This window comes from Phocoena sinus, chromosome 4, assembly GCF_008692025.1.
Source record: "Phocoena sinus isolate mPhoSin1 chromosome 4, mPhoSin1.pri, whole genome shotgun sequence".
NCBI lineage: Eukaryota > Metazoa > Chordata > Mammalia > Artiodactyla > Phocoenidae > Phocoena > Phocoena sinus.
The window spans coordinates 122801990-122819166 of record NC_045766.1 but is presented as its reverse complement, the minus strand read 5'-3'; the positions used below and the strand labels follow the sequence as shown (position 1 = coordinate 122819166).

At 30.9% G+C, this 17177-nt stretch overlaps 1 protein-coding gene across 1 annotated transcript in view; it reads right to left on the bottom strand.

The window, feature by feature from the left end:
• Positions 1-828: 828 nt before the first annotated feature.
• NCAM2 (neural cell adhesion molecule 2) overlaps positions 829-17177 on the bottom strand; it is a 496915-nt gene continuing 480566 nt past the window's right edge. Inside the window, exons 16-18 of the mRNA XM_032630637.1 lie at positions 11714-11918; positions 2963-3082; positions 829-940 (exon numbers count right to left, since the gene is read on the bottom strand). Of these exons, the coding sequence (XP_032486528.1) occupies positions 829-940; positions 2963-3082; positions 11714-11918 (437 nt within the window). The remainder of the gene's footprint in view (positions 941-2962; positions 3083-11713; positions 11919-17177) is intronic.

Sequence of the window (17177 nt, the reverse complement as noted above, 5' to 3'; positions counted from 1 at the left end):
ATTTACTTTATTTGAAGCTGAGGGCAGAAATCAATATTATTTTCACTTGCAATACATTTTCTTTGTGTGTAATCCATTGTGAGTGAATATGGCATATATAAGAGATAGAGATTTATGGAATCTTTCTAATCTAATTTTACACACAACTAATATTCGTTTAAATGGGTAACAATTTTGATCTGGCACTTCAGTCTATTAAAAATTCAACTTTGAAATAGCATTGTAATTATAACTTAAAAAGAGTTTTCCAAAGTTTCTCTCAATATTTAACATCTGCTAAAGATAACTGGCTCCTTCAAGCCTAAGTTCCCTGAAATTCTCTGGATGAAAAGTGTAACCTTTATTAAGTATTTTCATCTTAAACTGAAATCCACTTTAATAATCTATTTGCCCAAGATTGGATTAAAAAACATGCAGGGCTTTCTTATATATTGAGCTCACAAAGATTTTGTTTTCTTTGTTTTTTCTTAAACCCCTACTTGTGGAGAGGTTGTGTTATGAAATATACTTCTTAAGAAATAGAGCACTTTATCCATATAATAAATTGCAGTACTTCAATCATAGAATCAAATTGATACCAAAGAGTTGGTGCTGGTCAGGTCTCTATATTGAAATTCATAACAAAAGAAACAACAACAGCAACAACACAGCAACGAAAGGAAATGGACCATGAGCAGGAGTATTTGATCATATGTATATGTGTACAAGGTATTCCAAGCTAGAAGTTTCCCAAGAAATTAAGGTCAATGGAATAGTTTTGGTCATAGGGTCACTGCAATCTAAATGCTCTTTGTAGCATTCGTTGTTAAAGACTCTGTGATCTTGGTGTTATGCTTTGCTGTCGTCTTCTTTTGATTGAATGATGTCATTAGAAACCTTAATTTCTATAGTTTCTGGATTTAGGACTTCTTTCCCATTTTCTTCTTTTAAAGGCAATTTTCTGAAAGAGAATAAAAAAATAAACAATTGGCTGAGGCACTTTAAGTGGTATCTCTTAATATTTAAGTTATTGTTTTGTAGAAGAAAATAGAGTACCATTATTAGAATGAAAAAAAATCAGATTTGTTAAATATCAAATTGACAGAAATATAATCTAAAAGATAATAATACAATATTGTCTACTGTGAAAATGTGATGTAATGAATAATAATGAATGAAACAATATATTTTTAGATTTGGATGCACCAAATTGTTCATTATAGGGTGGCTTTGGTTTAATAACCCTCTGATGTATTAAAAATATAATGAAGTGTTTTGGAATATGAAAAAGCCAAAATAATTTTATATGTTAACTAGCTGATTTACTAGTACTCCGTTTTTTTTAAGTAAAAACAATCAACAGATGCTGCCATATCTGTTACATAAAATTCAAAAGCTGGGTGAATTAGTAATATTCTTTGGAACTTAATTCAAATAGATATATTTCAGGACTTTTCCACTTTTTTATATTTATTATATATGTTTCTTTAATTGGTCTCTTTTCACTATTATTTTTTCTTGATACTTTTGTAATATTTATAGCAATTTGTTGAGAGTTTCCAATTGTAACCTATGAAGCAATAACAACCTTTGTTTCTTAATATTAAGACAGCTTTACAAATCATACTATGATGACAATAAATCAAGATTTCGAGTTTTTTCTACCAGCCTAAACTCAATGCTTTATTATTACATCTTGTGCATATGGCTTTGAAGGCAGTATTTCCTCCTTTGACAAAATAATATTTTCACATCAAAAAAATTAAGTTACAAATAGAATTCTAACTCACCTCTGTGACTGCAGCCTCACCATTTTATGGAGTAGTGAATGCTACTATGCTAGTTCCTCTGGGGTTTATTTGTAATTTATTTTATGTTTCTGAATAAGAAGAGAAAGCCATGTCTTCGGAAAGTCAAAGCTATTATGTGAAAACTAACCAACCGAAAGTAAGTTATTTCATTGCTGGAGTGAAGTAACATCTACTTTGTACCTACTAGGACAGGCTCTCTTTTATGTTTATTATAAGTAGTGCATTCAGAGTTCTTTTCTCCCATTCCCAAATACTGAAAACTTTGATAATAAAGGATTATAAAAAACAATGGGTTATTTCTAGCAGCAAAGTATACAGAAATTTAGAGCTTGAATGAGAGGTTAGCATAATGATTAATATATCTCTTACTCACAAAACTATGTATTAAATTTGTAATTAACCAGTGTTTTCAACTAATTCTTGGATGGTGTATTTTTGCTTATATATTTATTCACTATTTATTATGTTAAATTTTATTTTTAAAGATTACTGTTAATGCTATTATTTTTATGTTGAGTATTCTTTTCTTTAATTGAGAACCAGAGTAGTTATGAAATCATCTTGTTTTGGTTTGGTTTGGTTTGGTTTGGTTTCAAAATACGGCCCATTCTATGTAAGGGCATTTTCTTAACTAGTCTTCATACACACCATTATATCATAGTCAGTGTTAATTAATAGATAGGAATTGTTTTGTTGTGTAATATTTTACTTCATTAAAAAGACTTCTGATTTCCAAAGGGAAGTGTATAGATGTGTTTATTTCACACTATTTCTATTCTAGACTGTCATATTCATATTCAAATCAATAACTAATTTTCTGACACATTTTTATTTCAGTAAAAATCAATCACATTTTGCAAGTATCACTTTCTTAAACAATAAGATTAGTGTAGGAAAATCCAACTTTTTGACATGCTTTCATCATTTTGATATTTTTACATAAACTTATGGGTATATGTGTGAACAGGAGATTTTTCTCTGACGATACAAAATCTTCATGTGAAATATCTCAATAGAAAATGGATTTTAGATATTCACATGTACTTTCATTGAAGAAGAAACATTGTTTTTAAAATGATGTTATTTGTCAATATATGCTACAAATAATGACAATGTGTTCATCATTTTACAAATACTTATCCAAGAATAATTAAGCATTTCAAGCTACATACTCAGGTTCTGTTAGTGGTGTAGTTTCATTTGGCTCATTTACTGGGCTCCCATCTTCATGATTAGTAATTCTTTCATCCTCTGTTCTCATCTCCACTATTGGTTCTTTTGATCCATCTTTCCTAGAAAAATAAAGAAAAAAAAACAACCCTTACCTATGAAATGTAAAAAAAGATGCATTATGGAACATGGTTAAAATCTCTACAAAATCTCGCTACCCATGGATTCTGATCCAACTTGGTCAGAATAAGAATACCACTAAGAATATTTTTTCCATTTAAATTCATTTAGCCATATATTGTTCAGAAAAAATAGAAAGAAGAAATTCCATTTTGTCTAGAATTCTTTTCCTCATCAAAATTTTGTTAAATATTTCACAAAAGTAGTTCAAATTTTCAATTTGTTTATGCAGTTTCTTTTGGAAAATAAATGAAAATTATTTCATTAAATAAAAGTTATGATATGAAGTAACTTCTTCCCCCTAATTAGCCATACACATACACATTTAAATATATATTTTTTATTTTAAAAATAAAATGATGCTATTTTAACATGTTTTATTTGAAAAATAACATTGCTTCTATATCAAAATTTGGAAGATAAAATTTATATAAGATACTTTATATATGTTTATATAAGATACTTTTAGCTTCAAATGTCTCTGAATTTATATGATTTTAACTATAATGTAACCATTGACATATTTAATATATTTAGGTTTTTAAGAAAATAGTTTAAAAAGAATAATATTGTAACATATATGCATTATTATTTTCACTTATAATTTCTTATCCATGTCATTTTGTTAGATGTCTAAAATCTAAAATTAAGTGTAATTTATAATTTTGAGTAGAAATTTTACTACAAGGTTTTGTAGCACAAAAAAATAAACAAAAGAAAGCCATTTGCTGATGATAAAGAATGAAGTGAGATATAAGGGTTGAGAATGATGTACTCATCATACAGATTTCAAATATGGCACTCGAAAAAAAATTAGGAAGGAATGGGTGTTTTCAACTACCCAGGAATATAGTCTTACGATACAATCCCACGGTTGTGCCCTATGTATTTACCCAAATGAACTGAAAACTTATATCCACAAAAAAATCTGTGCATGAATCTGTACAGAAGTTCTATTCATAATTGCCAAAAATTGGAATAAACTGAGATGTCTTTCAATAGGTAAATGGATAAACAAACTGTGGTACATCCATACAGTTGAATATTACTCAGCAATAAAGAGAAGTGAACTATTAAGCCAAAGAAAGACATAGAAGAACTTTAAATGCATATTGCTAAGGTAAATAAGCCAGTCTGAAAAGGTTACATACTGTGTAATTCCAACTAAATGACGTTCTGGAAAAAAACAAAACTATAGAGACAGTAGAAAGATCAGTGGTTGTCAGGGGTTCAGGATGAGGGAGTGAGAGCAGGACATAATGGTGAAGCACTGGTCATATTAGGGCAGTGAGCGTATCCTATTTGATACTGTAGTGGTTTCATCATCATATGGTGATGGAATTAGTTCTTTAAAGTCAAGTAAACTAGGATTACATTTAAAATAATGCAAACAAAAAAAAAACCCAACAATGGCTCAAATATTTAACAGACCTCACAAATGCTGAGACCTGAAAAGAAAAATATTAAGGCTAATAAAACACTTTGATCAGGTGGCAGGTTGTTGCTTTTGTTTGAGTATGTAGGTACCTCACATAAACACATAAAATTTTGAAGAAAATCCAGACGTCAACAGTGAAGAACTCTTTTTACATCTTTAAAATTCAAATGTCTGTTGGAGTTGGTGGTTCAAACATATTTAACAACATCCTCTGTTTTGGGGCTCCAAGGAAGCAAGATCTATATAATAGTAGAGATGATGAAGAAGCACTTCACCATTAGATTTTAGTTTTTTTTTTTTTTTTCTTGGTTGTTTGCTGTTGTTGTTATTCTTCAATTGATTCTTTTAAAACATTCTTCATGATACCAATGCTCTTGATGACATAGTGGATGATACTGTTTGAAAAGCATGGCTATTGATGATTCAAAACATCATCAAGATGAGCAGCAAATTGATTCAAAAACCAGATTATATTTTTAATTGTTTTAATAACAGGTACAGATCTGTGATGAAATGAAACAGAATGCAAAGAAAAGATAGAAAAGATAGTGAATTTGGATTTTAATTGTATACTTTCTTACCAAAAATAAACAGATAAGCAAAGAACTTTAAACTAGAAAGGATAAAATAAACATTATCGAAAAGAAATGAAGGAGTAACATGAGAAAATTGTGAGTTGTCCTAAAATCTTTATTTTTGGTTTTAATGATCTTTTTTTATTTTTAGCTTGTTAGCATACAGTACAGAATAATACAAAAGGGTAGAGAGGGAAAAGTGACTCTCCCTTCCACTGTCTGTAGGATATTTAGTTATCTATCAGAGAGACAATTACTGTTGCAAATTTTTGCCTTGTTTCCAAGAGATACTGTAGGCATATGCCAGCATGTATGTGTGAAAGTGAATTATTTTTAAACAAAGGATAGCATACTAACTGTGTGTAATTTTGCCTTTTCAGTTTACACTAGGTATTAGCTGGAAGCCATAAAAGAGCATTTAGAGCTGCCTCAATCTTTTTCATGGTGCATATTTTCCCATTGTATATATTCACCATGATGTATTTGAAGTCTTTAACTGACAAACATTTAGGTTGTTTCCAACTTTTCCTATTACAATAAATACTATCTGAAGCACACATATAACCTACATGAGTCTAATTCCTATTCTGTATAAATTACACTTAATTATTCTTCTAGTGATATCAGAATAATTACCAATATGGAATTATAAAGAGTGACAAAGCAATATTTTGTTTAAATTGGCATAAAATATATGCTAAAATTTATATAAAATTTTACAATTTATAAACTGGTAAACATAGAAATTCTGGGCAGATTTCTAGAACTGATTATTAAGCAGAAAATGATGACAAGTGTAGCAGAGCAGTTGAGAGGATGTGTCCTAGAACCAACCTGGCTGGCTCTCCCAACTCCCTGCGTAAACATTTCTGGCTTAGTTAGTAAAACAGAGAAGCTAAAGATACCAAACTAATTTCTGCTGTGTCCTTAGAATAGTGCCTTACATACATGCAGTACTCAATCAGTGTTAACTGTCATCACCATCCTAGGAGGGCAAAGAGGATTTATGTTAGGAAATATACTACTAAAACTTGCAACTTGAACAAATTAAATAAGAGCAAAGTGAAAATATCTTGATGCAAACTGAGAAAGAATATTTTATACAGTTGATCAATTCTTAAATGAAAATGTAAAGTTCATATAAATAATGGCATCACTAGCATAATCCAAACTTTGGGATAGATTGGGGAAAATATTTGCAACAAATGCAACATCAAATGATTAAGGGTCACATTATATAATCAACAAGTGAAAGAAAAGTCAAATGACTCTATGAAAATGTGTAAAAAATATGAACAGGAAATTCCAAGAAGAATAAAGTGACCAAAAGAAAATCATAAAACAAATAAGCTCAGACTCAACCCCGATTAGAAAAATGCAAATTTTAAATGATATTTTTCACTTATTGTATTGAAAAATAAACTGATAATAGTCAGTGTTTGAGAAGCACTGTAGGAAATATATGTTCTGTGATTATTTGGGATGAGAATTGGGAAATACATACTCGTACATTTACAACAGGATTGATGTAAAAACGAAGTTCAAAACAGCATAATATACTTTAATATTATAAAGATATTGAAAGTCTTATCTAAACTTTAATAATAGAGAAGTGGGAAAATATACTATGATATATAATATTATGGAATACTGCTTATTTATTTTAAAAAAGAGTCTGAAACTCATGTACTGAAATGGGACATTTTGAAGCTGCATTGTTATGTGAGAAAAATTGCACACACACACATACATATACACATATGTACATATAAAAATCAGTGTGTGTATGTGTGAGGGGAGGTGTATGTTTGTGTGGTGTGTGAAGTCAGATGTAATTCTTACCTTTGCTTCTCTAGCTTTTTTCATGATTTTTTCTTTATTTTTGAATTTCTGTAGTTTGAAAATTACATGCTTAGGTGTAGTATTTTTTTTGCTTAATTTTGATTTTTATCCTTCTTGGTATCCTCTGAACTTCCTGGATCTGTGGTTTCATGTCTGATATTAATTTGGGGATGTTCTCAGTTATTATTGTTTCGAATGTTTCTCCTGTTCCTTTCTTTCTTTCTTTCTTCTTCTGATATTCCTATTGTGCATATGTTTAGCCTTTTGTAGTTGTCCTACAGAATTAGGTATTCTGTTTTCTTTTTTTTTTTCAGTCTTTTTATTTGTTTGCTTTTTAGTTTTGACTTTTCTGTTAAGATCTTCTCAAGATTCTTTCCACAGCCATGTCTAGTCTTGCTAATAAGCTGATCAAAGAGATTTGTCATTTCTGTTATGGTGTTTTTGATCTCTAGCATTTACTTCAGATTCTTTCTTAGAATTTTCACCTCTGCTTACATTTCCCATCCCTTATTCCATGCTGTCTATCCATCAGAGTTCTTACCATAAAAAAAAAAATATATATATATATATATATATATATTGGTCTGATGATTCCAACATCCCTGCCTTATCGAATCTGGTTCTGATGATTGCTCCGTCTCTTCAAACTGAGTTTTGCCTTCAGTATGCCTTGTAAGTTTTTTCTTGATAGTGGGACATGATGTACTGGCTAGAAGGAACTGCTAAATATAGGTCTTTAGTAATGAGGTGGTAAATTATGGTGTAAAGAAGATGCATTCCATAGTCCCATGATTCGGTCTCTGTCTTTTAGTGAGTCTGTGCCCCCGGACTGTGAACTTCATAATTTTTTCTCATTTTTTTCCCCTTTAGGTGTAACAGGATAGTTAGAGTGGACTTGATTTGGGTACTTCCCTTCTCCGATGTGGCAGTAAAGCGGGCCAGAGCTATGTATCCCTCTTTTGCATGCTGAAAAGCCATTTACAGACACACACACACACACAAACAAACACACACACACACTTGACTAGTTACTTCCTATTCTTTTTTATATTTTAGTTCTTTCACAACTTGCTCAGCTAAGTCTGACTAAGTAAATTCATTCTTTTTTGAAAAGTAGTATTTACAACAGAAATTTCTTATTTATTTATCTATTTTATTGTTTTTTAATCGAAGTGTGTTTCCCATCACAGTAACTAGTTGATGGCAGGGACTAGTTTGCTTCCTCACAGTTGTATCTCTGGAGCTTAGATAGTGCCTGGTTATCTAGGTGTTCAATAAATATTTGCTATTGCAAATTAATGCTTGGGTAGATAAGAGTATACATAAAGTTTGGTAAAATAGTAATCTTTAACCATTTTATAACATAAACTATGAGAATTCAAGATAAATGTTAATTTACATTGAAAGCCAAATATGGAATATTCTAGGACTTTACACAATGCCATCCTGTATGCCACTGACTTTAATTTCTCTTTTTTTCTGCAATATAACGTTCTTTAAATAAGAATGCTCTATTTCTCCAAAGAACATATACAGAATGCCAACAAACACATGAAAGAATGCTCAACATCATTAATCATTAGAGAAATGCAAATCAAAACTACAATGAGATATCATCTCACACCAGTCAGAATGGCCATCATCAAAAAATCTAGAAACAATAAATGCTGGAGAGGGTGTGGAGAAAAGGGGACACTCTTGCACTGCTGGTGGGAATGTGAATTGGTTCAGCCACTATGGAGAACAGTATGGAGGTTCCTTAAAAAACTACAAATAGAATTACCATATGACCCAGCAATCCCACTACTGGGCATATACCCTGAGAAAACCAAAATTCAAAAAGAGTCATGTACCAAAATGTTCATTGCAGCTCTATTTACAATAGCCCGGAGATGGAAACAACCTAAGCGCCCATCATCAGATGAATGGATAAAGAAGATGTGGCACATATACACAATGGAATATTACTCAGCCTTAAAAAGAAATGAAATTGAGCTATTTGTAATGAGATGGATAGACCTAGAGTCTGTCATACAGAGTGAAGTAAGTCAGAAAGAAAAAGACAAATACCGTATGCTAACACATATATATGGAATTTAAGGAAAAAAATGTCATGAAGAACCTAGGGGTAAGACAGGAATAAAGACGCAGACCTACTGGAGAACGGACTTGAGGATATGGGGAGGGGGAAGGGTGAGTTTTGACAGGGCGAGAGAGAGTCATGGACATATACACACTAACAAACGTAGTAAGGTAGATAGCTGGGGGGAAGCAGCCGCAAGGCACAGGGATATTAGCTCGGGGCTTTGTGACAGCCTGGAGGGGTGGGATGGGGAGAGTGGGAGGGAGGGAGACACAAGAGGGAAGACATATGGGAACATATGTATATGTATAGCTGATTCACTTTGTTATAAAGCAGAAACTAACACACCATTGTAAAGCAATTATACCCCAATAAAGATGTTAAAAAAAAAAAAAAGAATGCTCTAAGTGTTTAGTTAATGTGTTTTGTAAGAAATCTACATAGTCTTATAACTTGTGATAACATGAAAGGACTAGTCTTAAAATGCTTGGGGTCATATTTAGAAGCTAGTATATATCCAATTAATCAGATCAATTATTCCCTATTTCTCATTGAGGTTTTATTTTATTTTTTCCAATTTGAATAATGAATTTTTGAAAAAGAGTTGAAAACTGTTTTCCTAAGGCAGAGGAAATTGTGATTTAAAAATCTATGATGGACAACAAGCATGGAATGAACCATGTGTTTTCATCTTTCCAAGTCTTTAAGGTTAATTAAACTTGACAGGAATTACAAACAAAAGTGTTGGTGGATAAATTACCAATTAATAAAGTCAAATAAAAACAAACAGCAGAACTTAGATGTACCTCATTATTTTGCGCATGGTCATCAACATCCCTGTAATTAATTAAGACAAAAAAGTGAAGGTCCTTTTTGATTTCTCTCTTTCTTTCACCCCAAAGTTGAATCAGTCAGCAGTACTTGACTCTACTTCATCTATATTTGGGTGCTATACACTTTTATATGCCTATAGTACTACAGGCTTGGTACAGAAGACCATCATTTTCTACCTGGAATATTTCAAGATTTTCCTACCCAGTCTCCCTCATTCCAAATCTTTCCTTTTCACCTACCAACCCTCCAGCTATCCTTCTTCATAAGTAGCTAAATAAACCGTTAAAAAAACTTTTAGTTGCTTTCTATTTTAAAAATATTTCCTTACTTTGACCAAGAAGATTTAATACTTTTGTACTCAGATAATTCTCCCACCTGATTGGTACCACTCTCTTTCCCTGCCTCATTCCACTCAGATCCATTTTGCCTTTAAGCAACAAGCTCATTCCTGACTTAATGGCTTTTGTATTTATTGTTACATTGCTTAGAACGTTCCTCTCCTTGATCATTATATTTCTGGCTCTTTATCACTCACTCTTCAGCCTAAGTTTCATCTCCCTGGAGAAGTCTTTAATGACCCAACCTCTAGTAAAAATTGTCATTCTGTTTTTCATTTTTCTTAGTGCTTATCACTACCAGACATTTTCAATTTTAGTGTTGATTATCTGTCTTCTTACATTGAAACACGAATTCTATGTGAACAAAATTCTGTTTGTTTTATTCACCACTTTATCATTGTATAGAAGTGCTTGTTACCTAGTGTTTATTCCATTTAGTTAATAGCAAAGCAACAATGAAGATATATAAAATTCAGTTTTGAGTCAATGTGTGCATATATATATCATATGTATATATGTATAATTATGTTATATAGTACATTGTTTTCTTGATATGTGAAAAAGTAACTAAAACTAAATTTGGTGATATGTTTATTTAGTTAACAAGACAATTTAAAAATACAGCAAGTTATTAGGAAGTACAATATGTTTCTATGAGGAAAGCAAGAGATATTGAATAGTGAATTGTTTCCACTATATTTACTATGTCATACATTAATATCTCTTTCAAGTATGAAGTGGAGCCTAATTTCTGTTTGTTCTTTGCTATGTGCTGTGCCCAACAAGTAAGCAGGTGACATTTTGATTGTAATATTTAACATAATTTTTTAATTGAAAATGTATACTATCTAAGTTATTATCCCATGAAATGAAAATATTCCTTACAGAATATCCATGAAAAATGGTCATAGACAAATTGCCTAGAAAGATTGAAATGGGCTTTGGAGAAACAAAACAAAACAAAAAACAATATAAAAACAAAACAAAACAATGTGGCCATGCAAAATGGATTCTTCTATATCCCTAAGCCTAGAAAATAATGTATGAGACTGTACATGCCTAAACGTATGTATCAAAAATGAATAGAAATGACTCAACAATAAAATGAAATGAATTGCTGACACATAGAATATCATGAATGAATTCTAAAACATTATGCTGAGTGAAAGAAGGCAGACACAAAAAAATACACATTGTAGGAAATTATATCAAGCTTTATAAGAGCTAAAAATTATCTATGATAAAAGAAATCAGATTATTAGTTGCCTGGGGCAGGGAGAGTTGCCTGGAGTAGTGTGGGTTGTCTGCGTAGGAACATGAGAGAACTTTTGAAGATGATGCTAATATGGAAAGCTTTTTGCATTTCACTCTAAGTTTTGCATGAAGAAACCATAAATTTTGAGCTCTTTGTAGTGATATACAAAGAGTCTAACATTACTTTGACGCAAATGTCTGATACTCACAGATATGCAGCTTTTCCTTCTTCAAGTTCTTTACTTTTACCACTGGAGCCACTTTTCTTCCCACACATTCTCCGGGTGATGCACATCAATAACCCACATTGTCGAATAAAGAAGCAGCTGACGTCTGTTACCACAAGAATTAACAAGAGTGCAGCGACTCCCAGACCAATGACCGCTCCAAGCCCAAGACCATTAAAAAGTGTGTCTTAAAAATAAAAGAAAATAATTTTATTAAACCCCAAATTAGAAAAGATTATACAGTTATTTAAAAAAAGAAATCATCTTATCCAAGAAATATTCAACTTAAGGGACAGGAAAAAAGATCTTCATTAGCATACTTCAATTTCATGATTTCTGGGATCTATTTTCTGTTTTTCAAACAATGTTTTAAGCAGCTGACATGTTAAGGATTTGAAATATTTCTTACAAGCTTTCTTTAGAAAAAACACCCTAAGTAACTCTTCTTTCCAATATACTTCTTGATTACCTTTGGGGAAGATAATGAATATTTTATCATAACCCTAACTATACTCCACCAGAAAGTCAGAGCCATTAATAGATCATCACTTTGTTAAAAGAAAAAAATATAGTTAAAACTCCTGTAAGAGAAGTGTTAAATAAATGCTCTATATGGAATCATTTTAGTTTTAAGATTTGGGCTTGCAAATGATGCTGGAGCACTTTGCTTTGACAGAGAATGCTCTTTAAAATATCTGGCTAGAAATATTTTAAAAATCATCATTTCAGAATAAATGGTTTGCTTGTATTTTTCCAGTTAATATTTTAACAAATTATATTAGACTAGAAGCAAACTTTTACAAAGTTTTGGTAATTATGACCTTTCTGAAGTCATATCGTGAAAAGGTAGGGGAAGATGGGAGCCACTTTTCTGTGACATATGGTTGCAGTAAATTCCAAGAGCCATGGAATTCATGAAACAGGTGATGGAGAATAGGATGGAATAGGCTGACTGACAGAGTAAAAATGGCAAGAGTGGCTAGTACAGCAAAAATGAATCAAACTTTATATGTCTGTAGTCGAATATGAGGGTAGATTACACAGCTATAACAATGTAGATAGGAAAGTGAGCATAATGGAAAGACACAGGATTAAACTGGTGACTGGTGATACTGTGTTATCTAGAGGGAAAAAAGAGAATTATATGACAATTTTATAGAATTGTTCAAAATGATCAACATGTTAAAATTTGCTTATGTAACATTATAAAATTATAATTATCATTTTTAATCAGAAAATATAATTTTCACTCAGCATCATAATCACATGCTCAGTCTGTGAGTGGTGTGCAATGCAAGTGACAGATACAGGGAGAGATGCAAATTTGAGTTTTGAGAAAACCACTTCTGAAAAAAATGTATATGTAAAACAAAGATTTTGTAAGTTATATTTTTAAAGTTAGGTCCAATATATTTTAATTATGACTGAAGAAATTGTGATCCAAAGGAACTGATATAACTGTCCTTATGTTGAATCTTCCACTAACAGGCCAGTCTTGAATATGTCACACCTGTCTGAATCCTAGTTTATTTTTCTGAGTCTAATGTCTAAACTTATTTTATTTTTTCCAGGAAACACATGTTATTTATATTTCTTAACACTCTCAGAGCTTGCAGATAGATTAATAAAAATCATTCTATTTGTTACATGGTGCCTGGCACTTACACAAGCAGCTTTGTTCTTCACGTGTGCTAGAACAAACATATTCTACAGTGTCTCCATGATGTTGCACATAAGAACTCTTTAAGCACTGAATCAAAAACCTTGGAACTCACATGCCCAAGAAAAGTGTGATTTTGATTATAATTATTTTATTTCTGATAATGAGAAACAGGTGATAAACACATGACAGTGGTGGAGGAAAAAAAATTTTCATGCCATTTTCAGAATCTCCTTCCCCTATCAAAGTTTAACATGCTATTTAGATGCTTTCAGTGTAGAAAAATTGCCTAACTCATATCCAGAGAAATTGTTAGCTTCCACACAACTGTTATCACATGAACCCATATTAAGGAAAAACTAGAGAAACAAAAATATTTTTCAGCCATGGAAATTTAGTATCTTTTTTTATGCAAAGTTCCAATATACAAATGGACAATGAGATTCTAAATATTATTTAATAATTTTCAAAGATGTATCTATATACCTAATTTTAAAAAATCTAGTGCCTCATGCTATAAAAATAATATATCAAGCACACCAGGATTTCTTTTAGTGATTTAAGAAATCATTTTATGCATTTTCTTCCATTATCCTTTTTCAAATATAAATGATTATCATTTGAATATACTATTACAATATAATGAAGACAACTCAGCTATGAAATATCTTTGTTTATATGTAAAGCAAAAATATGTTTTACAGTGTTCATAAGTAATTATTTTGGATGTACTTCACATGATTCAACAACCAAAGCTCAGACAAGAATAGTAGAAAAATACATTTCCATTTGAGCTTTAGTCCATCTGGGTATATTGACTCAAACGACATTTGAACGTTAATCACTTCTTTCTTACATCATTTAGGTTCCTCTCACATGCAGACATAGTTCTAGACAATAAATCCCACAACTCAGTTATGATATATCTGGCCCAATATATAAATCCCCATTTACCCTTTTAAAATGTGAAGACTCTTGCTTTGTATTTAAATGTACTGGATCTGGTGTCAGAAAATCCTGGTTCCATCACTTACTCCTATATGTCCTTGGTTGAGTCATTTAACTTTTCTCTAAGGCTGAGATGCCTCTTTATTGAAATGGGGACATTTAGGAAAACAACCACCACAAACTAAGTCATGAGGTTGTTGGAAAGATTTTTGTGAATATAATAATAACACCTCAAGCACTTTTGCCCAACACTAAGTAAAAATTTAAAGAGTATTATTATTATTACTATATTATTATTATTATTATTACAAAATTCTAGTGAAATGAGATTTTGGTGAAAAAAATAGACCATTTAAAGTTAAATTAGTCCAGTAAATATATTTCTTCATCAGCAACTTTCAGAATCTCTTGTTAAGCATTGATTATTCTCCTGAGAAAAAGATCATTTTTTTAAAAAATGACTTAGTTTTAGCTAGTTGGCTTTTAAATGATAAATATTTTATTCGTGACTTTTTTAGCATTAAACCAGTATATTGATCTTCTCCATTCCCAAGTTAGAAAAAGCTCTTAGAAACATTATATTTGTAAAGCACCTTATAGTAAGGGAATACTGACGCTAAAATAGCTATTACTTTTTTCTAGAGAAACAATATTATACCTTCTTAACAATCTTAACAAAATTACAATCTTGGAAGATTACTAGAAGTTATTTTTTATGAAAAACCAAATATATTTTTGTCATTGCATAGAATAGACATGGACGTCAAATAGATTTATGTTATAAATATTTAATTATGTTTTCTTTTGAAAGATTTAAAGAAAAATATTTCAGCTTAAGAATGTATTTAAATGCTCACACATTCTCATATCCCATGAAAGTAGGCTATAATATAAAAGCTAAATTTTCTGTTCTTTTTTTCTTTTGACACCAATTTAATCTATTGTGAAAGTTCACTTATTTGTCTTTGGACTTTTCACAAAGTCATAATCATGTGTAACATTACATTACTAGGATTTGGGGACTAACAATAATTTATTTCCTGAATAACATACAAAAAATCTTTCTTTAAATTATGGTTTTAATAACTTAACAAATTGAAACTGAGCATAGCAATCATTTAAAGGATTTTATTTATTTTTAAAGGATTTTAAATTAATCTTTTCAGTTTCCCAGAATACTTACACGTGTGTTTTATGATATAATTTTTATTAAACTCCATTACCTAAACAAAAATATTTTTAGGTCTATCTTCTAGATAAGAAAAATGATATCCAGAGAGTACAGTGACCTAAGTCACAAGATAACCCTTAATACCCTTAATATTAGATCTGTACAAATGAAGACTATTTAGCTTCCGGTTCTATATAAATATATTGGCCTTACCACATGGCTTCTGGGATCTTAGTTCCCTAACCAGGAGTTGAACCTGGACCACAGGAGTGAAAGCACCAAGTTCTAACCACTAGACCACCAGGGAATTCCCCGGTTTTACACCTGTGTTCAAGTCAACATTTTGTACTGGATACTCAGCTTCAAATAATCAAAAGATAGAAATAAAATTAAGTGACTAAATTAAAATGTATAATTTGTTTGCATAAAAATGTCAATATCCATTTTTTCCCATACAACTAGTGGAAAAACAACTATTTAAATGAGATAATTATGCAACTAATTATTTCTTGCTTTTATGTATTTTTCTTGAATTCTTATTTTCAGCTTCTATTTTAGTGATCTTTTGCATTGCTCTTTTGAAAAGGGATTTCATATTAGAATTGAATAAGAATAAATAATTTAGGAATCAAAAATTTAAACATCTATTTTTAGGTACAGATGTTATTATTGAAAGCAAATATGAGAATCAGTCTAAATGTGTTTTTACAATCTCCCTCCAAGCTGTACCTCCCACACCATGAAATTTAAAAATTGGCTAACTAAACCAGTATGTATCCCCAGAGCTTTATGTACTTGCAATTTAACAGTCATCAAAATATAAAATCAAAGCAAGAAAATAAGAAAAAAAAACTTCATTTCAAATCCGTCGTATGCACGTGTTTTCATGTTTCTGTTGTAGAAATTAACTCATTGCTAAAACACTACATTAATTTCCCATTAAATATACTATGCTTATATTAGTTTTTCAAAAACCACTACAATTTAAAAAGTAGCATTGCTTTCTGACTCCATAAGTAGTTCAGTTTTTTAGTTAACTCTTTTTCTATAGTTTGAGAATTACTTTTAGATGTGGAAACTTGTGATAAAGATACGGAGAAAAAACTTTTTCTTAATTTAAAGTGTCCTAAAATGGAGATTTGTTTGTTGCTTCCAAAATAGTGGTAGTTATTTCCATAAGCGATATTGCTAAATACAGTGAGTTTAAGTGTATAAAAGATAAAAAGAAAAGCCCTTTTCAGTGTTCATCATGACATTAACTAGATACTATACCCTTCCACAATAGAGGTAGGTCTATTTGTCTCCTGTTTATACATTCTTCCTTCATTCTGCCTAGTGTAACATATTTTCAAATATCAAATGATTTCTGGAAAATCTAGGTATAAATCTATACACACGTATGGTTCATCCTATGTGGAAAGATGAAGCAGACGGCTTCCTGCATTTGAGCTCCATCTAAGCAGTGATGGTCAGCCATTCAACTACTTGAAAATCAAACATCTGGGTTATCTAAAGACTTTTGTGTCTACACAGTTTCATTATTTTTTTAAAGGACTATTTATTCACTTAGACTTCACAAACATTTACTGAGTGCTACAAAATTAGTTCAGTATTAGAGGGGTTTCCTGATACGTACTAAAATAAGTTAAAAATTAACACATCTTTGG